General features: G+C 45.3%; 2 protein-coding genes across 2 annotated transcripts; both read right to left on the bottom strand.

Annotated features, from left to right (window-relative positions):
• Window positions 1-1,725: 1,725 nt before the first annotated feature.
• LOC127326044 (protein S40-1) lies at window positions 1,726-2,421 on the bottom strand. Its single transcript, XM_051352876.2, has one exon. The coding sequence runs from the start codon at window positions 2,355-2,357 to the stop codon at window positions 1,962-1,964; it is 396 nt and encodes a 131-aa protein (XP_051208836.1). The 5' UTR covers window positions 2,358-2,421; the 3' UTR covers window positions 1,726-1,961.
• A 14,566-nt stretch (window positions 2,422-16,987) lies between these two features.
• On the bottom strand, window positions 16,988-19,314 carry LOC127321282 (subtilisin-like protease). Its single transcript, XM_051350334.1, has one exon. It carries the CDS (start codon window positions 19,284-19,286, stop codon window positions 17,043-17,045), a length of 2,244 nt encoding a protein of 747 aa, XP_051206294.1. The 5' UTR covers window positions 19,287-19,314; the 3' UTR covers window positions 16,988-17,042.
• Between the last annotated feature and the right edge of the window lie 5,845 nt (window positions 19,315-25,159).

The raw sequence follows: 25,159 nt of genomic DNA, 5'->3' as shown, positions 1-25,159 counted from the left end.
CCTTCCTTCCACTTCTTCTTCTCTCACCTCTGAAGTTTATCTTCTCCCACCACCTACCTAGGGTACGACCCCTCTTACACCTCAATCACCTAACCTATTGACAACATCCTCGAGCTCCTGCACGAGCTCCTGTATCTGAGGTCTGGGCAACTGCGAGCAACTGGTCTAGGAGGGAAAGTAACTAGTTGGCGACCGTGAAAATCGAGCTGCTGGAGGCTGCAATCAAGCGGGAGCTTCGCAAAACCTACTTTAGTAGGGAGGGGTAGCGCCTGTACTAGCAATATGCATTGAAAATTTTGTAACTTTTTTGACCAAGTGTAGTAGTTAATCGGGAACATACCTAGTAATCGGACTTTTAGTATGATTAATTGGGCTAAAGGATTAACACAAGCGATTAATGATAATCGACACGGTCAGACCCCTAGTAGCGATTAATCGGCCTAGTAATCGCTGAATCGGCCTAGTTTTTGAACAGTGATCAATACTGATAATGAGGTCACAAAATTCTATTTGGAGTTTTTTCTGTTGTCGGTGGGGAATTACCTATGAAATACCTTGGTATGCGTGTGACCTTTGCAGAGTTAAACAAGTTGGACTCCTGGGTTGGGGATTCGGCTACCTCAGGTGGGCTCCTGGTTTTGCTACACTCCAGCTTATTTGGTATTCCTTATTTATATATGTCCATGTTCTTATTAAATAAGATCTTTATGGGGAAGCTAGATAAACACATAAGAGGTTTCTTTTGGTCTAGGAAAAAGAAAAAGAAAAATGAAAATACCATATGGTCAAGTGCACAAGAATCCGTCATTCCAAAAAGAAAGGGGACCTTGGGGTAAAAAAATCTGAGGAAACAAGACATTAGCCTCCTATGCAAGTGGTGGTGGAAGTTAGAGACCAAAGATGGTTTGTGGCAGCATATTGTAAAAGCTAAGTATCTTCGCAATAATTAGCCCGCGTCTTTTAAACCTAGGATGTATGATTCTCCTGAGTCTAAACCTTGCTGAATAAAGGAAACCTGTTGAGGTTCTGGATTGATCCCTAGTTGGCCGATATTCCTTTGTTTGAATCTTTCCCTTTTTGGTTTGACATTTGCCATGGGCAAGACTGGAGATTTGAGAGAGCTATTGATTGCCGAATGGTTGTGTCTTTTCGAAGAAGGATGCCTCGGTTCCCTTGAAAATAAATTGTTCCATATGGCAGGTTTTGAAAATGCCATTCTGACTAGAGATAACTTGAAGAAAATGAAGTGGTCTGGTTCCCCTCTTTGTTCTTCTTGCTTACAAAATGGTACGGCAAACATATATTGGTTTTTCAAGTGTTCTAATGCTAAGGTGGTTTGGGGCAATCTGGAAGTATCTTAGGGACTAATCAATGTCATCTTCTCTTTGGCAAAGTATTGCTTGGTTCTATCTTTTTTATCCTAGGGGGAGGAAATTTCATATGCTTTTGCTTCATGTCATTTGTTGAGGTATTTTGAATGTGAGGAATAAAATAACCTTTGAACAGGCTGCTCTTCGCTCCCCTATGATGACAATCGCTAGGATCAAGAAAGGAGCTGATCAAATCTTACAACGAGCATCTGCTCTATGCTCCGTGGCGCCTTTGGCTCCAACAACCCCTACTGCAAGGACATGCGTGTTGAGATGATCACAAATGGAGGATCTTGAGTAGTATGCAGCTCCTAGTGTTCTTTCGAGTTGTGCTGTAGAGTTGTTTCTCACCACGTAAATGAAATAGTGTCTTTTTTTATTTCGTTTGTAGTGTTGGATGAAGAAAGAAAAAACAACGCTCCTCAAGGGAACTGCAGGGATTGACGGATATTATCGAGTTCGAGAAATGCCTATTAACGAGCACATCCGTACGAATTGAAGTAATACATAGGTTTGCCCCCAACTTCCGAGCACCAAACCACCAGGCCACCAAACCACCAACACACCAAGGCCGGCGAGGCAGTCATGTCGTCATCCTTCAATAAAGCCGGTCATCCGCAGCACGGAGTTGCGCAGGTGCCGCAGGTCACGCGCCCGCATGCGCTGCCGGCCCGACCGCAGCGACGCGCACGCCACTGTGGCACTCTCCCCGCCGGAGACCAGCAGGTGCGGCGGCACGATGATCCTGCTGCCGCCGTCGCAACTGTCGACCTCCAAGTCATCTTGACTACCATCTGTCCACCGTATCACGAGCACGGCACCCCTGCTTGGAACGTCCACCGGCCGAGACAGCGCCGCGCATCGCTGCCTGGGGCGCGACATCGGCATGATCGCCGCCGCCGGCAGTGACTTGTTGGGAGCTTCAGGCTGCGTGTGGCTGCTGCAGTACTCCGGCCAGAGCACCTCGACCTCGTCGAGCTCTTCCATTGCCACCGATGGCACTGGAAGGCCGGGCGTCCCGCTCGAGAGCTGCGACCGAACAGTGCCCGGGACGCTGCGCTATATACCCGCGTCCGCGTGGTAAGGCTGGCACCGAAATATTTTGCGACGACGACCGTTCGCCGGACGAGCTCCACCCAGCTCGCGAAAGGAAACGGTGGGGAGAGGTGTGGATCGCGCTGGCGCCGTCCGGCAGCGGGCTCCGGACGCGGCGCCGGGAACACACGTTTTCTTCCCTTTGCGACACGCAGCGGGCGCATGCCGTGTTTGCGGCGTCAATGGAAATGGACTGTCTGCCTACGTGTATGCCCATGCATGACATGACTAACTAGGACACGACATCTTCTCTTCCGAAATAATTTCCCAAAACAACTCTAACGATTATCTGAATATTACGTATTATAATCATGACTATGATAACAATTAATAACACCAATGCATATTATATGCGTATTTCTTTCTCTGCAGCATATCTTTTGATCTTACTATTAATCTTCAACCTAGATGCATCAGCCTTCATCATGTGTCTGTAGATGATATCGGGGAACTATATCTCCATTTTCGTCTCGTCTTTTTCAATTCAATTCTTGTCTTCTTCAATCCTTTTCTTTTGTATGTATCTTCTTTATCGCTTTCACCATGCTTCTTTCTGCTCATGCAGCATACACAAAGAAAGTTAAAAGGGGTTTCCAATTTTTGTCACAAAAAGTAAGTCCATAAATTAGTTCCAGAGAGAGGTTTTTTATGAAGAAGGACAAAGAATATGGTACGAAATGACATTATTCCAATTGTTGTGAAAAATAGGCCATGTGTGGTGGCCAATTCCCATATGACCAGTTTTCTCGCTTTTTATCTACTTTTCCACATTTAAATTATTATTTTGCCAATCATTCAAATGTAATTAAAAATTTAACTGCTAGTCTGCTCTAGTTTAATCCTAGAAATTGCGGACACAACTTTTTTTAAGGTATCCTAATAGGATTGTATGCAGTATACACAAAGAAAGTTAAAAGATTCAACCCCTTGGTATAAATAGAAGGTTAAACATATTGACCCCATTAAAAACAAAATCAAAGAATGTTGGCGGCAACTTAGGTGTCAGGGCTGTTGTTGGCACGGGTAGAAGCTGCTCGATTTAGTTCAGCCTCTCCTATGGGAGGACGTTGCATCCACCTTATAAGGAAGAGATTCCCCCTCTCTTGAATTCGATCTTTTTGGATGCACTCGGCTCTCACTTGTAGTTGGAACATAGGCACATAAATGTCTCAACGTAGGCTAGTGTTGGGTTAAGCCTGAGTGGACGCTAACATCTCGTATCGGAGCCAACATCATCATGCCTTCCTGAGGGTCTTATTAGGGGGATGGGATGATTGGGATGCTGTAGGATGCTCAGTGTTTAGTCCCACCTCATTTACGGGAAGAGGATGCGATCAACTTAGGATAGAGTGGGTTGTCACTTATAGCTAGGCCCACTGTTCAAACGATCGGCTGAAACACCGATTTATCATGAATCGGATGGTAACCGATAAGATTACATCATATCCACCGATTTATCTCCTTCATCGATATTTTGGCCAATTTTCAGTTTGATAACCGATATTTCGAACGGGTTTCAGTGAAATTTCTCTCAAATTCAATCTATCTATCGATATTTTTGTTCAATAATCTTGTAGAACTGGGCATTAGCTCAACTTTCCCATTTTTATTGATTCAAATGCAAGGAATCAAGTAATACTTCTATTCAATGGTCCAATATTATTTTTACATAGCATAATGATTCAAATGCAAGGAATCAAGTAATACTTCTATTCAATGGTCCAATATTATTTTTACATAGCATAATATAAAAAATTAGGGCCAAAACTAGGATTTACAAAAAATAAACCGATAAATAATCGACCGATAAAATCAATTAATCGATCGATAATTAATCTTTATTTTGAGACCGACCGATAAGCTAACGATTAATGATTTCTTGAACATTGGCTGGGCCGTACACGCATGAACATCTAAACCTAGGCCAAGTGTTGGGCTAGTCCTGAGTGGACAAGCATTACCATTTCCCAATCGGGCCTAGTTCGGTTGCTCCCGACCCGGCCGGTATTGGGCCGAAACCCACGTGGTTACACCGGTGTTGGGCCCCCGGGGTTTAGATACTGGCCCACGCCTGGTACTTGTACGGTAAAACCACTCCGGTTTTGTACTCCGCCCGGTTTTTCCTGAAACCCACCGATTTGACCGGTTTTTAGAAACACTCGAATAGACCCGTGGACAGAATCCCGAGCGCGACGAAGCGACTCTCCCTCTCGGCTCTGGCGATAGGGGCGGCGGCGGCGGTGACTGGAACGGATGGTCGGAGGGGACGGCGGCGGTGACTAGACGGTGGCCGGCTGGAGGAGGAGAGCTCCTCGACGCGGACACCGCCCTTCCTCGACGTGGACGCCGCCACGGAGCCCGACCAAAGCTCTAACCTGAGGAAGCTGATCTTCCCCTTCCCCGCCTCCGACGCCGGCCGGTAGAAGGTAAACCATCTCCTCCTCCTCCTCCCCTCCACCTCTTCTTGTATATCTGATGTCTACGTTCCCCCTCCTTTCCTGTAGACAGTGTTGGGCCTCCAAGAGCAGAGGTTTGTAGAACAGCAGCAAGTTTTCCCTTAAGTGGATCACCCAAGGTTTATCGAACTCAGGGAGGAAGAGGTCAAAGATATCCCTCTCATGCAACCCTGCAACCACAAAGCAAGAAGTCTCTTGTGTCCCCAACACACCAAATAGGTGCACTAGTTCGGCGAAGAGATAGTGAAATACAGGTGGTATGAATAAGTATGAGCAGTAGCAACGGTGCCAGAAAATAGCTTGCTGGCGTGTAGTTGATGGTGGTAGTATTGCAGCAGTAGTAACGCAGTAAAACAGTAAACAAGCAGTAGTAACTCAGCAGTATTTAGGAACAAGGCCTAGGGATTACACTTTCACTAGTGGACACTCTCAACATTGATCACATAACAGAATAGATAAATGCATACTCTACACTTTTGTTGGATGATGAACACATTGCGTAGGATTACACGAACCCTCAATGCCGGAGTTAACAAGCTCCACAATAATGCTCATGTTTAAGTAACCTTATAGTGTAAGATAGATCAATATAACCAGATAGATCACATCAATACCATCATAATGATAATTAACTCCACAATCTACAAGAGATCATGATCATAGCCTACGACAAGAACCACACGGTGCACACACTAGTCACCTTTACACACGTGCAGGAGGAATAGAACTACTTTAATAACATCACTAGAGTAGCACATAGATGAATTGTGATACAAAACTCATATGAATCTCAATCATGTAAAGCAGCTCATGAGATCATTGTATTGAAGTACATGGAGAGAGATTAACCACATAGCTACCGGTACAGCCCCGAGCCTCGATGGAGAACTACTCCCTCCTCATGGGAGTAGCAGCGGTGATGAAGATGGCGGTGGAGATGGCAGCGGTGTCGATGGAGAAGCCTTCCGGGGGCACTTCCCCGTCCCGGCAGGGTGCCGGAACAGAGTTCTGTCCCCCGAATTGGAGTTTCGCGATGGTGGCGGCGCCCCTGGAGTCTTTCTGGAGTTTCGTCAATTGGTACTGCGTTTTTAGGTCGAAAGGGCTTTTATAGGCGAAGAGGCGGCGCAGGGGGGCACCTGGGGGCGCCACACCCTAGGCCGGCGCGGCCTAGGCCTGGCCCGCGCCGCCATGTGGTGTGGTGGCCCCCTGGCCCCTCTCCGACTCTTCTTCGGTGTTCTGGACGCTTCCGGGAAAAATAGGAGGTTTGCCGTTGATTTCGTCCAATTCCGAGAATATTGCCCGAACAGCCTTTCTGGAACCAAAAACAGCAGAAAACAGAACCTGCACCGTGGCATCTTGTTAATAGGTTAGTTCCGGAAAATGCATGAAAATGATATAAAGTGTGAACAAAACATGTTGGTATTGTCATAAAACAAGCATGGAACATCGGAAATTATAGATACGTTGGAGACGTATCAGCATCCCTGCTTAGTTCCTACTGCCCTCGAGTAGGTAAACGATAAAAGATAATTTCTGAGGTGACATGCTACCAGCATAATCTTAATCATACCATTGTAAAGCATATGAGATGAATGCAGCGATTCGAAACAATGTAAATGCAATGAGTAAACAATTGAATCATATAGCAAAGACTTTTCATGAATAGTACTTTCAAGACAAGAATCAATAAGTCTTGCATAAGAGTTACTCATAAAGCAATAAATTCTTAGTAAAGGTATTGAAGCAACACAATGGAAGATTAAGTTTCAGCGGTTGCTTTCAACTTGTAACATGTATATCTCATGGATAGTTGTCAATGCAAAGCAATATAACAAGTGCAATAAGCAAGTATATAAGAATCAATGCACAGTTCACACAAATGTTTGCTTCTTGAGGTGGAGAGAAATAGGTGAACTGACTCAACAATAAAAGTAAAAGAATGGTCCTCCATAGAGAAAAGCATCGATTGCTATATTTGTGCTAGAGCTTTTATTTTGAAAACATGAAACAATTTTGTCAACGGTAGTAATAAAGCATATGTATCATGTAAATTATATCTTACAAGTTGCAAGCCTCATGCATAGTGTACTAATAGTGCCCGCACCTTGTCCTAATTAGCTTGGACTACCTGGTCATCACAATGCATTGTTTTTACCAAGTGTCACAAAGGGGTACCTCTATGCCGCCTGTACAAAGGTCTAAGGAGAAAGCTCGCATTGGATTTCTCGCTATTGATTATTCTTCAACTTAGACATCCATACCGGGACAACATAGACAACAGATAATGGACTCCTCTTTTATGCATAAGCATATACCAACAATTAATAATTTTCTCATTTGAGATTTGAGGATTGTTGTCCAAAACTGAAACTTCCACCATGGATCATGGCTTTAGTTAGCGGCCCAATGTTCTTCTCTAACATATGCATGCTTAACCATATGGTGGTAGATCTCTCTTACTTCAGACAAGACGAACATGCATAGCAACTCACATGAAATTCAACAATGAAAAGTTGATGGCGTCCCCAGTGAACATGGTTATCGCACAACAAGCAACTTAATAAGAGATAAAGTGCATAATTACATATTCAATACCACAATAGTTTTTAAGCTATTTGTCCCATGAGCTATATATTGCAAAGGTGAATGATGGAATTTTAAAGGTAGCACTCAAGCAATTTACTTTGGAATGGCGGAAAAATACCATGTAGTATAGGTAGGTATGGTGGACACAAATGGCATAGTGGTTGGCTCAAGTATTTTGGATGCATGAGAAGTATTCCCTCTCGATACAAGGTTTAGGCTAGCAAGGCTTATTTGAAACAAACACAAGGATGAACCGGTGCAGCAAAACTCACATAAAAGACATATTGAAAACATTATAAGACTCTACACCGTCTTCCTTGTTGTTCAAACTCAATACTAGAAATTATCTAGACCTTAGAGAAACCAAATATGCAAACCAAATTTTAGCATGCTCTATGTATTTCTTCATTAATGGGTGCAAAGCATATGATGCAAGAGCTTAATCATGAGCACAACAATTGCCAAGTATCACATTACCCAAGACATTTATAGCAATTACTACATGTATCATTTTCCAATTCCAACCATATAACAATTTAACGAAGGAGAAACTTCGCCATGAATACTATGAGTAGAAACCAAGGACATACTTGTCCATATGCTACAGCGGAGCGTGTCTCTCTCCCATAAAGTGAATGCTAGGATCCATTTTATTCAAACAAAACAAAAAACAAAAACAGACCGACGCTCCAAGAAAAAGCACATAAGATGTGACGGAATAAAAATATAGTTTCAGGGGAGGAACCTGATAATGTTGTCGATGAAGAAGGGGATGCCTTGGGCATCCCCAAGCTTAGACGCTTGAGTCTTCTTGATATATGCAGGGGTGAACCACCGGGTGCATCCCCAAGCTTAGAGCTTTCACTCTCCTTGATCATGTTGCATCATACTCCTCTCTTGATCCTTGAAAACTTCCTCCACACCAAACTCGAAACAACTCATTAGAGGGTTAGTGCACAATATAAATTGACATATTCAGAGGTGACACAATCATTCTTAACACTTCTGGACATTGCATAATGCTACTGGACATTAATGGATCAAAGAAATTCATCCAACATAGCGAAAGAGGCAATGCGAAATAAAAGGCAGAATCTGTCAAAACAGAACAGTTCGTATTGACGAATTTTAAAATGGCACCAGACTTGCTCAAATGAAAATGCTCAAATTGAATGAAAGTTGCGTACATATCTGAGGATCATGCTCGTAAATTGGCTTAATTTTCTGAGCTACCTACAGGGAGGTGGACCCAGATTCGTGACAGCAAAGAAATCTGGAACTGTGCAGTAATCCAAATCTAGTACTTACTTTTCTATCAACGGCTTAACTTGGCACAACAAAACACAAAACTAAGATAAGAAGAGGTTGTTACAGTAGTAAACAACTTCCAAGACACAAATATAAAACAAATTACTGTAGCAAAATAACACATGGGTTATCTCCCAAGAAGTTCTTTCTTTATAGCCATTAAGATGGGCTCAGCAGTTTTAATAAACCATTCGCGGGAAATAGTATTTGAGGCAAAAGAGAGCTTCAAGAGGCAAATTCAAAACAAATTTAAGTCTAACATGCTTCCTATGAAGAGGAATCTTGTACACAAATGAATTCATGAAGAACAAAGTGACAAGCATAAGAGGATAAAACACGAGTAACTTCAAGATTCTCAACATAAAGAGGGGAAACTTAATATTATTAAGATGCATACGACCATATTTCCCTCTCTCATAGTAACTTTCAGTAGCATCATTGATGAAATCCACAATATACCCATCACTTAAAACATTCTTATCATGGTTCATATGCATAGAAGTATCATTAAATTTGGCATAAGAGGAGTTATTCTCATTAATAGTAATTGGAGCAAGATTATTATCAAGAATTTGAACATGGTAAACAAGTTGCATATTAAGAGAATTGTTTTTGGTAACCCAATCATGACTATGACAAGTTTCATAAGGATAGTTAGAACCTATATCATAGCATTCTTTATAATAATCATCAAAGATCGGAGGCACATTGTCATCATTTTCAGAATTAATTTCCCAGAGATTTGCAATATCAAAAGTAGTGTGCTCATTCAAATCATGATTGCTAATGTATGTAAAGGGCATAGGAAGATCATCATATTCAGATTCATTATCACAATAATCATTAGGAGCAACATACTTACGGTTACCTAGCGTTATCTCATTCACGCGGGGATACGCCGTTACCTCTTTCTTTTTATTCTCCTTCTTCTTCTTCTTCTTCTTCTTCTTCTTCTTTCCCTTCTTCTTCTTCTTCTCTTCCTTCTCCTCGTTCCCTTCTTCAGGAGGAAGAGGCTTGAAGGGTGGCTTGTCCGCATAACCTGATTTACTTTCAGAAACAATAGAAGAAACTTGGGAGGATCCCTCCTTTTGATTAATTAGTTGAAAACACACAGCGGTCCTATCATATTTTGGCAAGGTGTCATCTTCTAAAATATTTTGTATGTAAGTATTTGTATGGCTATTATCAATGCAATAACAAAAACACCCATGCAGGACATCATCAATATCAAGATCACTCATATGTAACAAAGAGATTTTTCTCGATAGTTCTTCACACCCCAAAAATAAAGTAAGTTCATCATGCTGATTAGGAGAAATTTCATCATCACAATACAAATTTGCAGCACTCATTGGGTTCAAATTATCATTGGAGGAGCATTGAAAATTAAAATGACCCACTTCATGGCAAACTTCACAAATAAAAGGATAGAGGGCACAAACTTTTTTACCAAGATCATCTAGAGCCCTAAACCACTTTCTAGTTTTTTCATTAGCATGATGGATACAATATTCATCTTTGATTTGATTAATTCCACATGGTCTATGTATTCCACAAAAATTAACATGCTTATATGAAATAGCACTCTTAGGAGTTTGAGCATGCTTATGGCAATAATTAACAACAATTTCATTCTTCATGCAAGCCTCTTTAAAAGGTTCATGATACTTATCAAAATTCTTCTTAGGCAGTTCAAAATGAGAAGCAAAGGATTTATAAAGATTTGCAACAACTTGAGAGTCAAGACCATAAGTAGCACTCATATTTCGAAATTTATCGGTATCCATAAAAGCTTCAATGCATTCATAATCATAATTTATACGACTCTTTACCTTTGTCGTTCTCCCATCCTTCAGCGTTGTCCTCAATCCGATCAAGAAGATCCCACCTAGCTTCAACCTCCTTGCTTGTGAAAGATCCCTCCGAACACGCGTCCGTATAGTCCTTGTGTTGTCCTGAAAGTCTCGCATAAAAATTGTTAACAATAACATTACGGGGAGCTCATGAATGGGACATTTGAGCATTAGAGATTTCAATCTCCCCCACGCTTGAGAAACACTCTCTCCATCACGAGGATAAAAGTTATAAATATAATTCCTATCAATATGCACTTCATGCGGAGGATAAAATTTAGAATAAAAGAGAGATGCAATTTCCTCCCAACCAAGAGAATGTCTATTCTCCAATAATTTATACCAATGCGCCGCTTTACCAGACAGCGAAACAGAGAATAGCTTCTTCCTTACTTCATCCATAGAGATACCTGCACACTTGAATAACCCACATAATTCGTGCAAAAACAAGAATGATCTCTAGGATGGACAGTTCCATCCCCTTTATAGTGATTGTCCATAACACGTTCAATAATTTTCATAGGTATTTTATACGGAATACTTTCAGCAGGTGGATTCAAAATATCAGGAGCATCATTAGCGGTATCGCATATGGGAGATAAAGCATTATCAGAACAAATTTTCTCCCCTAAAGATGGGAAGCTAAAAAGACCACAAAAACTAGCTTCCCCAAGCTTAGACTTCTTCATAGCATTAGCAGTAATTGCATTCATACTAATAACATCGCTACTAGCATGCAAATAAGGTTCCATAGGTTTTTTAATTTTCGAATCAAACAATTCTAAATCAGGAAAAAGACTAAAAAGCTCACCAATTTTTTTGTTGTTTTCCATTATGCCTAACTAGTGTAAACAAGAAACAAAAAGTTGCAATTGCAGGATCTAAAGGAAATAGCTTCGAGTACTTACAATGGCGGAAAATAGCTTGGTAGCCGAGGTCCGGAGTGTGAGTACCTTTTACCTTTCCTCCCCGGCAACGGCGCCAGAAAAGTGCTTGATGTCTACGTTCCCCCTCCTTTCCTGTAGACAGTGTTGGGCCTCCAAGAGCAGAGGTTTGTAGAACAGCAGCAAGTTTTCCCTTAAGTGGATCACCCAAGGTTTATCGAACTCAGGGAGGAAGAGGTCAAAGATATCCCTCTCATGCAACCCTGCAACCACAAAGCAAGAAGTCTCTTGTGTCCCCAACACACCAAATAGGTGCACTAGTTCGGCGAAGAGATAGTGAAATACAGGTGGTATGAATAAGTATGAGCAGTAGCAACGGTGCCAGAAAATAGCTTGCTGGCGTGTAGTTGATGGTGGTAGTATTGCAGCAGTAGTAACGCAGTAAAACAGTAAACAAGCAGTAGTAACTCAGCAGTATTTAGGAACAAGGCCTAGGGATTACACTTTCACTAGTGGACACTCTCAACATTGATCACATAACAGAATAGATAAATGCATACTCTACACTTTTGTTGGATGATGAACACATTGCGTAGGATTACACGAACCCTCAATGCCGGAGTTAACAAGCTCCACAATAATGCTCATGTTTAAGTAACCTTATAGTGTAAGATAGATCAATATAACCAGATAGATCACATCAATACCATCATAATGATAATTAACTCCACAATCTACAAGAGATCATGATCATAGCCTACGACAAGAACCACACGGTGCACACACTAGTCACCTTTACACACGTGCAGGAGGAATAGAACTACTTTAATAACATCACTAGAGTAGCACATAGATGAATTGTGATACAAAACTCATATGAATCTCAATCATGTAAAGCAGCTCATGAGATCATTGTATTGAAGTACATGGAGAGAGATTAACCACATAGCTACCGGTACAGCCCCGAGCCTCGATGAAGAACTACTCCCTCCTCATGGGAGTAGCAGCGGTGATGAAGATGGCGGTGGAGATGGCAGCGGTGTCGATGGAGAAGCCTTCCGGGGGCACTTCCCCGTCCCGGCAGGGTGCCGGAACAGAGTTCTGTCCCCCGAATTGGAGTTTCGCGACGGTGGCGGCGCCCCTGGAGTCTTTCTGGAGTTTCGTCAATTGGTACTGCGTTTTTAGGTCGAAAGGGCTTTTATAGGCGAAGAGGCGGCGCAGGGGGGCACCTGGGGGCGCCACACCCTAGGCCGGCGCGGCCTAGGCCTGGCCCGCGCCGCCATGTGGTGTGGTGGCCCCCTGGCCCCTCTCCGACTCTTCTTCGGTGTTCTGGACGCTTCCGGGAAAAATAGGAGGTTTGCCGTTGATTTCGTCCAATTCCGAGAATATTGCCCGAACAGCCTTTCTGGAACCAAAAACAGCAGAAAACAGGAACTGGCACTGTGGCATCTTGTTAATAGGTTAGTTCCGGAAAATGCATGAAAATGATATAAAGTGTGAACAAAACATGTTGGTATTATCATAAAACAAGCATGGAACATCGGAAATTATAGATACGTTGGAGACGTATCAATATCCGTTCGTGTTGGTTGGTTCCAGTAGCGACGGTTCGATCTGGCATGGATCTTGTCCATGAAAGTCTGCTGGATGGTTCCTTGATCTGGTAGATGTTGCTCGACTAGTGTAGAAGAATTTTCGCTGGTAGATGTGCTGGATGGTTCCTTGATCTGGCATAGATCCTCATCAGTATGAATGTTAGATGCAGTTTTGTCTACGTGTTATGAAATTACTAGTGTGTTGCAGTGTTCAGATTCAGACTGCACTTGAGCAGCGCCTAGATTTCAGACTGCACGTGTTATGGAATTACTAGTGTGTTTCAGTATTCAGATTTCAAACTGCACTTGGTGTGGCTATGTCACCAGTAATGTTCTTCAATTTAATATATAACAAATTGTTCAGTGCATCCTTTTCACTAAGTACCAACTGTCCAGTAGCTAATATCAAATATCATTTGTCAAGTTTTCTGATTTAAGAAGTAACCTGAGTATTATTTTGTCATTAGTTTCTTTCTACAGGTAAAGTCACTTAAATTATCTTGAAACTCCAGTGATTGTTTTATACTAGTATGAGTGGCTAGCAACTAGTCCTTTGATCATTTATGTTTCGTAGAACAAATTTTACCAAATAGCAATGTTCACCTGATGAGTGGCTAGCAACTAGTCCAATGTTCACCTGATGAGTGGCTAGCAACTAGTCCTTTGATCATTTATGTTTCATAGAACAAATTTTAGCAAATAGCAATGTTCACCTGATGAGTGGCTAGCAACTAGTCCTTTGATCATTTATGTTTCATAGAACAAATTTTACCAAATAGCAATGTTCACCTGATGAGTGGCTAGCAACTTGTCCTTTGATCATTTATGTCCTTTGCACTTGTTTGTCTTGCCTGTGGGAACTACTTTTTTTTGTACCAGATGACATTTTTATAGAATCGGAGTACTACATTCAGATTATGCCATGATGCTTCAGATCAAATTATGTTGTGACGCAATTCTCACTGCTTGGTTTCATGTCTTGTGCATATTAGATGCTAAGAAAAGGAGAGGAATGAGGAGCTGAGGAGCCAAATCATTTTTTAAGTTAAAGAGTTCAAGAAGGACCTCGTGGATCAAAGATCGTTATGTTTTCGCTTGATATCACTTGATCAAAGAACTTGAAGTTGAAGTTGATGCTTCAAAACTGAATAAATTGATATTTTTGCTTGTAGCATTGTAATAGACTGATGCTTTCACTTGATGTTTCAAAGCACTTGATGCTTTTGTTCTGGATATCATTTTTACTTTTTTTTCGAAATGGGGGAAGTATCGCCCCAGCTTCTGCATCCAAAGGATGCACACGGCTTTTTTATTAGATTATTCACGAAACCTTACAAGAAATAATACAAAAGATCAAACTCGAAGCAACCTTACTATACCTACAGTGGGATGAAGAGGGTGACAATACACCAACTCACATCATCCAAAACTAAATGTCTTCCCAAACCGCCCAATAGCAGGTGAGAAACACATCCAGTCAAGCAGACTCTCAGCGCACGCCAACGCACATGCCACAGGAGTTGCTCCCGCCGTCTTCCTCGACTCCATCTTCAAGAGAGATCTTCGCATTAGCCTTGCAAGACCTGCCGTCGATGCCACCATGACGCCAGACGGCTCCACCCTCCTGCACGTATACATCATTCCGCATATGTCGTCGATACCCTGCAGCACCATGCCACCGAGACTCAACGCCAACAAAGTGGTAGATGAACACCACTCCACCGAAATCCGCCAACATCCAGCAGCTGCTCCAAAAACGATGCCCCAAGAGGTAGAACGACGCAGGGCGCGCCCACATCGTCCGATCCGGGAGACCCAGACCTAGGGTTTCCCCCGGAGCAGCACGAGTGAGAAACCGCAGACTGCGTCGACGATGCCTTCAAGAAGGTAGCGGCGCGACACGTTGCCATCGTCCGCCAACCGAGGTCGGAACACGGTTTTCACCGGCAGCCGCGCTTCCCCAACTCGCCGAGTGTAGTGCCAAGACGGGCAAAGATGACGCCTTCGACAAGGTAACGACATCGACCAACGCCGCCATCATCCGCCAAGACCGAGGTCGAGGCTCAGTTTTCACCGGCCGCCATGACACCCCGTACTAGATCACCATCGTCGGTACCCTGTGTGAGATCCCATGATCCCCACACAGGACTACCAGCCTGGCCGACCACCTCCAACGAAGAAGAAGGCCGCCTCCACCGTCGAACCCGAGGCTGCTGCCCCGGGCATCCTCGAACCGCGGGAGAAACCCAAGGTCACCACCCCGCACCGGCGAGAAGCGGAGGAGATGGCGCAAACCGTCCCACCCAGCCACCACCGGTGTGCCACCGACGTGAGGCAAGGGAGGCTGCAGCACGCCGCCGCCCCTCCTTCCTCCGACCGCCGCCGCCCCGCCATCACACGGGAGGCAGAAGGTCTTCCGCCGCCGCCGTTGAGGGGAGCACCCAGCCGCCGTCCCATCCGCGCACGGGGGAAGCCCGCCGCCGCCGCCACGCCCCGCGGCCTTTTCCCGACGGCGCCGCTGGCGGCGGCGGCGGGAGGAGTAGTTAGGGTTTCAGGAGGGGTTGGGTGCGGGAGGGGTTTCGGGAGGGGTTCGATATCATTTTTACTAAAATCTAGTTTTGGTTGTCACTGCTAATTGATTCAAAGTTGCTATGAAATACGTCTTATTGCTGTTGTGCGCCGTACCTAGCTGGAATACGTTTTATTGTCACTGGTTGTACCAATCTCTGGGGAGTAACCGAACGCACATGGGGGAAGAGATTAGAGGGGGAGGGATTAGTGGGGGGTCAGGTGACATGTGGGGATCACCCAAATCCTCGGTGGATTCAACCCCCTAGTGGATTGGGTCCCCACAAACCGAACGAGGCCTCGAAGATCTTGGGTTTTACGCTGGAGAAAATCCGAGTTCGGAAAAAAATGTCTTCATCAAGGCCATTGGCATGTACAACCGATAAAAGCCAGATCTATCTTAGAATTTCACCCTGAAAATTGTGACTTGACAATCCAGAAGCACCGCCAAAAATGCAGTCCACTAGCGCTGCAACCTATTCTTGTCAAGGCGTCTCCTGTGATATCATTATTTGTATCATCATATTGTTTACCAATCCAGATCATTATCCATATCCTCTCTTTGGGAGGGTATCATACAATAAAGGGAGGATTATCATCCTTGAAAAAAAGGATGGAGGTTCATCAAACTTGAAAAACAGAATGAAGGTTTAGTGCAAATAGTTGGGATAGCTACAAATATGCATGTTTGGTTTAAATGTATGCAAAAAAAAAATTAACATTGGCATTGCTCGCTTTTATGAATATCGAGATCCTGCACTTGGTTTTATTCCCCGTGAACTTTGGGTTTGTTATGGAAATATTTTGAAGAACCATTAGTTTTGAATTAGTTTTTGGTCACTGAGAATGTGGGTAATCGTCAAAACTAAATTTGAATAAAAAGTGGTTGTGAATAATGGTGTTTCTTTGCAAAATAGTCATATTTCATTGTGTATGCATAGCGGTTTTGTTCTCCAAAGAGGCAAAGACAGTAAGATTTCCTTACAAACTTTCTGCCGTGCGGGGCATTACCTATTGCATTTCAGTGACAAAAGCAAGAGAATTCAAAGCTTGGGGTATCTGCATTTGACAAGCCCAGCCCATCGGATTAAATAAAAATTTGACTACATGAAACAACATAAGTAAGAATACAAAATCTTGCGGCAAATAGTATAAATGACACTACATGTTGCAACATAATTATACCGGTGTGTACCAAATTGTTCTATTACCACTGGTCATGTTGCAATTTTGTACAAAATTATTCCATTACCGTGGAATACTAAACATGAATTAACGGGGAGAAATTAATGGAACAGATCTCAAGTCACGAATACAGGAAATGGTGCTAGCGCGGAGGAAGGACCAGCGCTCTAGCGACGATGGGGCTCCGCACGACATGCTTCTTCGACACCCATCTCAAGCTTCCCTCCACAAAATCTTGTTTGCCCACTCCGTGGCTGCTCACTGTCAAGCTAAATGTTTTCTTCTCTCCAGCCTTGGAGAATGCTAGTGTCTTGGGGAAGACGCGCACCACCAATGTACTGGGCACATCCACCTTCGCTGTGTATGTCGATGTTGCTGGTCCGACATTCGTCACAGTACGATTCACGGTGAAAGGCGTCGATGCAAGCGGCACAGTAATCGTCGGGTAGTTGAGCTGCGCGGTCTTAACCTTTGGTAGCATCGCGCAAGTGAGACTTGAGTTGCGCACGATTCTCGCCAGGCCATGGTCACCGAGCAACGAACAAATATGACCTGCGTAGTCGGTGATGCTCAGGTCGTACACCAGACCAGGGTTCGCGGCTATCGCAGGGTTCACATGCCCGGCACCTGTGTCGTACACGCTAGCTTTCATGTGTAGTTGCTCCAATATCGAGCCGCCAGTGTTGTCAACGATATCCGATGTTGTCAAGATGGCAGACTTGATGGCGGAGGGTGACCAGTCCGGATGAATGCTCTTGATAAGCGCGGCGACACCGCTAATGTGAGGCGTCGCCATAGATGTGCCGGATATGATGTTGAAAGGCCCTGTTTCGGAGTCCGCTTTCGGTGGCCAAGCGGCTAGGATATTGAGCCCGGGCGCCAATATGTCCGGCTTGATGACGCCGATGCAAATCGAGCTTGGACCCCGTGAAGAGAACCACGACACCATGGGCGCCGGGCGGATGCCAAGCAATGTGTTCTTGTAGGTGAAAGCAGCCACGGGCCTGCGCTCTCTTGACGTTGCATAGGATGTGAGAATAAGGCCATCGGCCGCCGTTACCTGCACCACGCTAGAGTTGTAATCCTGCAGCTGTGTTGTGTACCCACTGGTCTCATCGTTGAACAATACCACGCCAGCTGCACCGGCACCCATTATGTTGCGGATGTCGGACTTCTGAGTCTTGGTCATTATGGCCTCGCAAACGAGGATCTTGCCGGCAATGGAACTGACATTGTGGTAATCACAGTACCGACGTGCTTTAGAGAACACGAGAGGGTACGATGACCTGGTGCTTGCCTTTGCCATCTTCTTCTGGGTAAGCGCTTCTCCGTGGATGCGCTTGCCGTTGCCAAGACGCAGCTCGGCGCTGAAGCTGCGGTCCACTGAGCCGGCGGCGACAGTGAGAATCCACGGCGCGTCGTTGACAGCCGTGCTATCCCAGTCACCGTTGTTGCCGCCCGCACAAACCACGACGATGCCCTTGGATACGGCGCTAAATGCGCCAATGGCGATGGGGTCCAGATCAAAACGGATGCCCATGTCGCCGCCGAGGGAAAGAGAGAGCACGTCCACCCCATCCTTGATGGCCATGTCAAGCCCCGCTAGTATGTCTGAATCATCACATCCAGTAGAGCGGCACACCTTGTACATGGCAATGTGGGCGGCCGGAGCTATCCCCGCCGCAGTGCCCGTGCCAAGGCCATGGTACGACGCACGTCGGACAAAGTTCCCGGCGGCTGTGGATGAGGTGTGCGTCCCGTGCCCCACTTCGTCGCCAGAGTCATCGTCTCCAACAAATGACCTGGCGCCAATGAGCTTGTTGTTGCAGCGGGCCGCCTTGCACGAGCCCTTCCACCTCGCAGGGGGCGGCGGGACGCCGTGATCGTCGAAGGAAGGGTGCGTTGCGTGGAGGCCGGTGTCGAGCAGCCCGATGATGGCTCCCTTGCCGTAGCCAGCGTCGCTCCAGACCCCGGTGCCCTTCCTCAGCCCGAGGAACTCCGGCGTGTGTGTGGTCATGAGCTGCAGCTTCCGACTTGGGAATGCGCGCACGAACCCAGGCTTCTTCGCCATCGCATCGACCTCAGCCGGGTTGAGCCTCGCGGCGAAGCCACTGAACACCTCGCTGTAGGAGTGGAGAAGACGTGACTCCGCAGATTCACCGGTACGCGAGCTTTGCAAGAAAGACTCATGCCAGCGGCGGTGAGCGTCGTCCCCGGTATCCGAGCGCGGTGGCTCGACAAGCACGATGTAAGTGCGATAAGTAGAGGCTTGTGCAGCATCCTGCTGAACCCTTGTGGCATATGGATTGATGTAGCACAGTACACGTGTAGAAAGGAGGGTGGCGAGGAAGAGAACTGGCAGTAATAAAATCGGAAACGACGCCATTGTCGGAGGTAGACACGGATATATGATGATGAAGATGACGGCGATGCTGGACTAGGATCGACCTACGGGTCATCTTTTATACAGGACGAGTGATCAGCGTAGTTTCCGTAATTTTGGCACAAGTTAATTACTTGATAAACGCAGTGAATTCAGCGACATAAATGACTTCAATTTGAGCCAAATCTGGATGATCTAGTAATTAAGATAACGTGATCTGGAATAGTATTATTTTGGCTGAAAATATAGTATTGCCCTATTGATAAAATCAATTACTTGGTACAACACAAATGACTTCAATTTGTGCCAAATCTGGATGATCTGGTAAGATTACGTGAGAGGCCACCGACTTTGGTAACCTATACTAATTAAGGTACTCCTCTAAAGTTATGGTATGGGACCTTGTGGACAAAAATACAAGATCCTTCTTTTTCCTGCATGATCTTGATGATTATTTTGGCTGAACATATATTGCGCTATTGATAAAATTAATTACTTTATAAATGAAGCGAAATGCAGCCACATAAATTACTTTAATTTGTGCCAAATTTGGATGATCTAGAAATGACATGTACAATGTCAGAAAAGACACGTCTTCTCTTAGTACTCCATGTTATCTAGAGAAAATAATAATAATAATAATAATAATAATAATAAATCATAACTATATGTCATCCATAGTTAAATTAGAATTATTTACATTTAAGTAGAAATTGTACTACTAAGGAAAGACATATAATACAATGAAGAAAAAAATAGCATCCTCTTATTTTATAATAGATCATGACTTACCTAAGAGGAAGCATCCATCCATTTCATAGTTTTTTCTCCCTCATCTAAGCAAACATCCAACCCAAAACTGTAAAAGTAAACATAATGTCGCTCCGTTGTAAATGCTCTAAGAGTATCTTCAACAGAATATCGCGGCGCGCTAAACAGCTTTGTTGCGCTGTATCCTCATCTAGCGCTACGGATATTTCTCCTCCACTGAAAGCGCTAGATAGCCGCCGGTAAAAAACACAAAACTTTACCCTCATCAGATGCGCTAAAAGGCAGCGCGCGGACGCTGACGCAGACAAATTTCTCAAACAGCAATAGGATCAACAAGATCAAACAAACAAAAATTATAATTGTTCACCAAAAAATACAACAAATTGTTTTCATCATGAATACAACAAATGTTTTGCAACGAATAAACAAACAGACAAATAAAATGTGCACTATTGTTGGCCATTCCATTTCCACCACTCCTCAATTAGATACTTTTGAAGCTCATGATATGCTTCACTAGACCAAATGGCATGATATGCTGTGCTTCGGTTCTTTGTTCGCGCGAGCGCGCAAAGCCAATAGCACCATCATATCCTCTTCTTCCTTAGTATCAATAGAACGTATACTAATTGAATTCATTTCATCTATCCATCTAAGTCCAAATTTCTCAAGAAAAATAGCCGGCGCGGAGGCGGAAAGATACCTTGTGGCGATTTCGCCGAGTGCGTTGCGCACTTGTGCACCACCATGCGACGAGGCTTGTCGAGGACATGATGGATTTGGAGGGGCGCCGCGGCGGCGGCGACACCGAAGAAGAGGGAGTGGCGACACGCAAAAAGAGGGCGCGACGAGCTCGGGGCCGCTTTGCTGAGGCGCGGCGACCGTGGATCTACAGCAAAAGGTGCCAAGGGAAGCGACGGCGGTGCGAATTTCTTTGGCGGAAACGACAAAATGGTGGAAGTGAAATAGGGGGAGAAGAGGGCATGGGGGAAGATTCAGGGCGGCCGTTTGGTCTTCACATGAGAGCGCGGGAGATAGAGTGCACTCGACTGGGCGCGCCAATTTTGGGGCGCCGAAGGAGGCAATATGGCGCGCGTGTGAATTTTTTTAGGACGCCCGCGAATTTAACGCGTCTGGTGAAGGGGGAAAATGCCCGCACGCGCTTTATATTAGCAGTTAATTTATCGTGGGCGCGTTATAGCGTTTCTGCTGGAGATGCTCTAACAATACATGGGAGAGCAGCAACCTTCTATCATGTAATAATCTATCTGTAATGTTCAATAGGTAAAGGAATGCAGTGAAACCAACAACATAAATGAATTTAATTTATGCCAAATCTGGATTATCTCGTATCATAACAATGTAAATATGTAATAATCCATCTCTAAAGTTTATGGTATAGGATATGTGGACAAAACACAATATCTTTTTTATTTATGTCCTCATTGTGAAGATTGTTTTAGATGAGCACTGGATGAGCATATAGTGGGCTATTGGTAAGTTGGAAGTTGATTAAACATTAAAACTTAACAGCCCGTGGTTTGTCCGGACGTACCTATCATATGCAACTAGAAGAACTTTTTTTTTTGTATCGCGTCGTCCTCCCTGCATCTTCCCGCCATCGCCGGAGGAAGCCGGCGACCAAAGCCCCACCCGGCAAGCGGCGGTGGCGGGCTCTCATCTCCGAGAATGACTAGTGGTGGGATTTTCGTCCAGAGCTTCGTGGCGGCCCTGAGTGTTGTGGCTCATCCGGCGTTGATGGATGTCGGGGCGGCGGCCCAGGACTTCCTCGGCGACCTTTCCAATCGCTGTGGCAGCAAGGGCGGCACGTCGCCTGGTTTGGGGGACTTGGTACGGCTCAGCCCATCATCTTCGCGTGGTGCGGAGGTTGGTGGTGGCGCTATGTCGAGGGTACTCCTCGGCAATGCCCTCCGATTGGGGCTTAGGGTTGATGGAATCCTGTAGGCTGACACGAGACATCGGTTAACAGACAAGCGGGGAGAGTGATTTACCCAGGTTCGGGGCCCTCAATGAGGTAAAACCCTTACGTCATGCCTGTCTGATCTTGATTATGAAAATATCGGGTTACAATGGGGTGCCGAAGGTTTTGGCTGTGATCTCGTCGAGAGGCTAAGTGATACGGTGACTTAGCTCTAGGCTTATGGTGGCTAAAGTTGCTAAGATTGATTGTGTGTCCCTCGGCGACACCTCTCATGGCCTTTATATAGGAGGCCAGGTCTCAAGATATCTATCCGGGTACGACTAGGTTTACAAAAGACCTAGCTCTAAACTTTCCTTGTTCGGCTCCTCTCTGTCTTGTTCTTCAAGGAATCTTCTCCAGCATCGTCCTAGTGGCCCGCCTTGCCATCGGGTATCTTCATGGGCCTCCAGTTGGGCCGCACAGGATATAGCAATGTCAGTTACCCGAAGGGTAATTCCCACGTCAGTAGTCCCCGAGTGTCTAGCCGAAGATATTTCAGATAGAGACTAAAGCATGCCTCCACCAAATGTTCTTCTCCCTTGATTGTTCTTGTCCATCTTGTAACAACATCATTTCTTTCTATCGGGTGCGCGTCCAGCGCTCCCGATGGGACTAGTGTAGGGATTCGTTGCATTGAAAACAAAAAATTTACTACCGCGAGAATGCAATCCAAGCCAAGATGCAATCTAGAAGACGGGAGCAACGAGGGGATGAACGAGACTCACCCTTGAAGATTTCCAAAGCCTACAAGATGAGGCTTGATACGTCTCCAACGTATCCATAATTTCTGTCGTTCCATGCTTGTTTTATGACAATACTTACATGTTTTGCTTGCACTTTATGATGATTTCATGCGTTTTCCGGAACTAACCTATTAACAAGATGCCACAGTGCCAGTTCCTGTTTTCTGCTGTTTTGGTTCCAGAAAGGCTGTTCGGGCAATATTCTCGGAATTGGACGAAATCAACGCCAAACATCCTATTTTTCCCGGAAGCATCCAGAACACCGAAGAAGAGTCGGAGGAGAGCCAGGGGGCCACCAGAGGGGTGGGCCGCGCGGGCCACACCCTGGCCGCGCCCCCCTACGGGGAGGCCACCCTGTCGACCCTCCTGCGCCGCCTCTTCGCCCATATAACCCCTTTCGACCTAAAAACGCAGTACCTTTTGACGAAACTCCAGAAAGACTCCAGGGGCGCCGCCGCCATCGCGAAACTCCAATTCGGGGGACAGAAGTCTCTGTTCCGGCACCCTGCCGGGACGGGGAAGTGCCCCCGGAAGCCATCTCCATCGACGCCACCGCCTTCATCATGCTCCGTGAGTAGTTCCCCCATGGACTACGGGTTCTAGCAGTAGCTAGTTGGTATACTCTCCTCCATGTACTTCAATACAATGATCTCATGAGCTGCCTTACATGATTGAGATCCATCTGATGTAATCGGTGTTGTGTTTGTTGGGATCCGATGGATGATACATTATGATTAGTCTATCTATAAAGTTTGTGAAGTTATTGTTGCTGCAATCTTGTTATGCTTAATGCTTGTCACTAGGGCCCGAGTGGCATGATCTTAGATTTGAGCTCTATACTTATTGCTTAGATTGTATCTACAAGTTGTATGCACATGTCGCTGTCCGGAACCAAAGGCCCCGAAGTGACAGAAATCGGGACAACCGGAGGGGATGGCGGTGATGTGAGGGACACATGTTTTCACGGAGTGTTAATGCTTTGCTCCGGTACTCTATTAAAAGGTGTACCTTAATATCCAGTAGATTCCCTTGAGGCCCGGCTGCCACCGGCTGGTAGGACAAAAGATGTTGTGCAAGTTTCTCATTGCGTGCACATACGACTATATATGGAAAACATGCCTACATGATTAATGAATTGATGTTCTATCTTAATGCTTTATCAATCCTATCAATTGCCCAACTGTAATTTGTTCACCCAACACTTGTCACTTGTTATTGGAGAGTTACCACTAGTGTAGATCGCTGGGAACCCCGGTCCATCTTTCATCATCATATACTTGTTCTATATGTCATTGGAAGTAGTATCAACTATTTTCTGGTGCCATTGCTCCTGTGTTACTATTACTGCTACTGTGTTACTGTTACTATTGCTCTCATATCACTGCTACTTTCACATCACCCCTGTTACTAGTGCTTTTCCAGGTGCAGCTGAATTGACAACTCAGTTGTTAAGGCTTATAAGTATTCTTTACCTCCCCTTGTGTCGAATCAATAAATTGGGTTATACTACCCGCGAAGACTGCTGCGATCCCCTATACTTGTGGGTTATCAAGGCTCTTGTTGCTGCGGTAGACGATCACTTGCCGCTTTCGAAAGCGCGTAGAAGATCTTGACGGTGCCACAATCGGGCAGCACCTCCGTACTTGGTCACACGTTCGGTGTTTATGAAGACGACGTCCTTCTCCCCGTTCCAGCGGGCAGCGGAAGTAGTAGCTCCTCCTTGAATCCGGTAGCACGACGGCGTGGTGGCGGTGGCGATGGAGATCTCCGGCGAAGCTTCGCTAAGCATTGCGGGAGAGGTGGAGGAGTGGGGCGGCTAGGGTTTGGGGAGAGGGGGTGGCCGGCCTCCAAGTGGTGCGGCCAAGGTGGTGGCTTGTGGTGGCCGGCCCCCTCCCCTTGCCCCTCATTATATAGGTGGAACCCCCAAGTGTTGGACTACAAGTCTTCGAATAAGACCCCAACCCAAAACCTTCCATGTGTAGGGAAACCTACCGAAGGTGGGATTCCCACCTCAAGTGGGACTCCCACCCTTCCATGAGGGCCGGGGGTGGCCGGCCACCCTTGGTGGAGTCCACCTGGGACTCCACCCCTCTAGGGTTGGCCGGCCATGGGAGGTGGAGTCCCTTCGGGACTCCGCCTTCCAAAGTGATTTCTTCCGGACTTTTCTAGAACCTTCTAGAACCTTCCTTAAATGCACCAGATCATTTTCAAACTTATAAAATGACTTCCTATATATGAATCTTATTCTCCGGACCATTCCGGAACTCCTCATGATGTTCGGTATCCCATCCGAGACTTCGAACAAAACTTCGAACTCCATTCCATATTCAAGTTCTACTAATACGACATCAAACCTTAAGTGTGTCACCCTACGGTTCGCG

This window comes from Lolium perenne, chromosome 1 (assembly GCF_019359855.2).
Source record: "Lolium perenne isolate Kyuss_39 chromosome 1, Kyuss_2.0, whole genome shotgun sequence".
Taxonomy (NCBI): domain Eukaryota; kingdom Viridiplantae; phylum Streptophyta; class Magnoliopsida; order Poales; family Poaceae; genus Lolium; species Lolium perenne.
Note: the sequence above shows the minus strand (reverse complement) of the source record. Positions and strands in the feature narration are given on the sequence as shown.

What these genes read in the sequence shown, in the direction of transcription:
- LOC127326044 (XM_051352876.2), bottom strand. Translation starts at nt 2,357, where the DNA reads ATGGAAGAGCTCGACGAGGTCGAGGTGCTCTGGCCGGAGTACTGCAGC.
- LOC127321282 (XM_051350334.1), bottom strand. Translation starts at nt 19,286, where the DNA reads ATGGCGTCGTTTCCGATTTTATTACTGCCAGTTCTCTTCCTCGCCACC.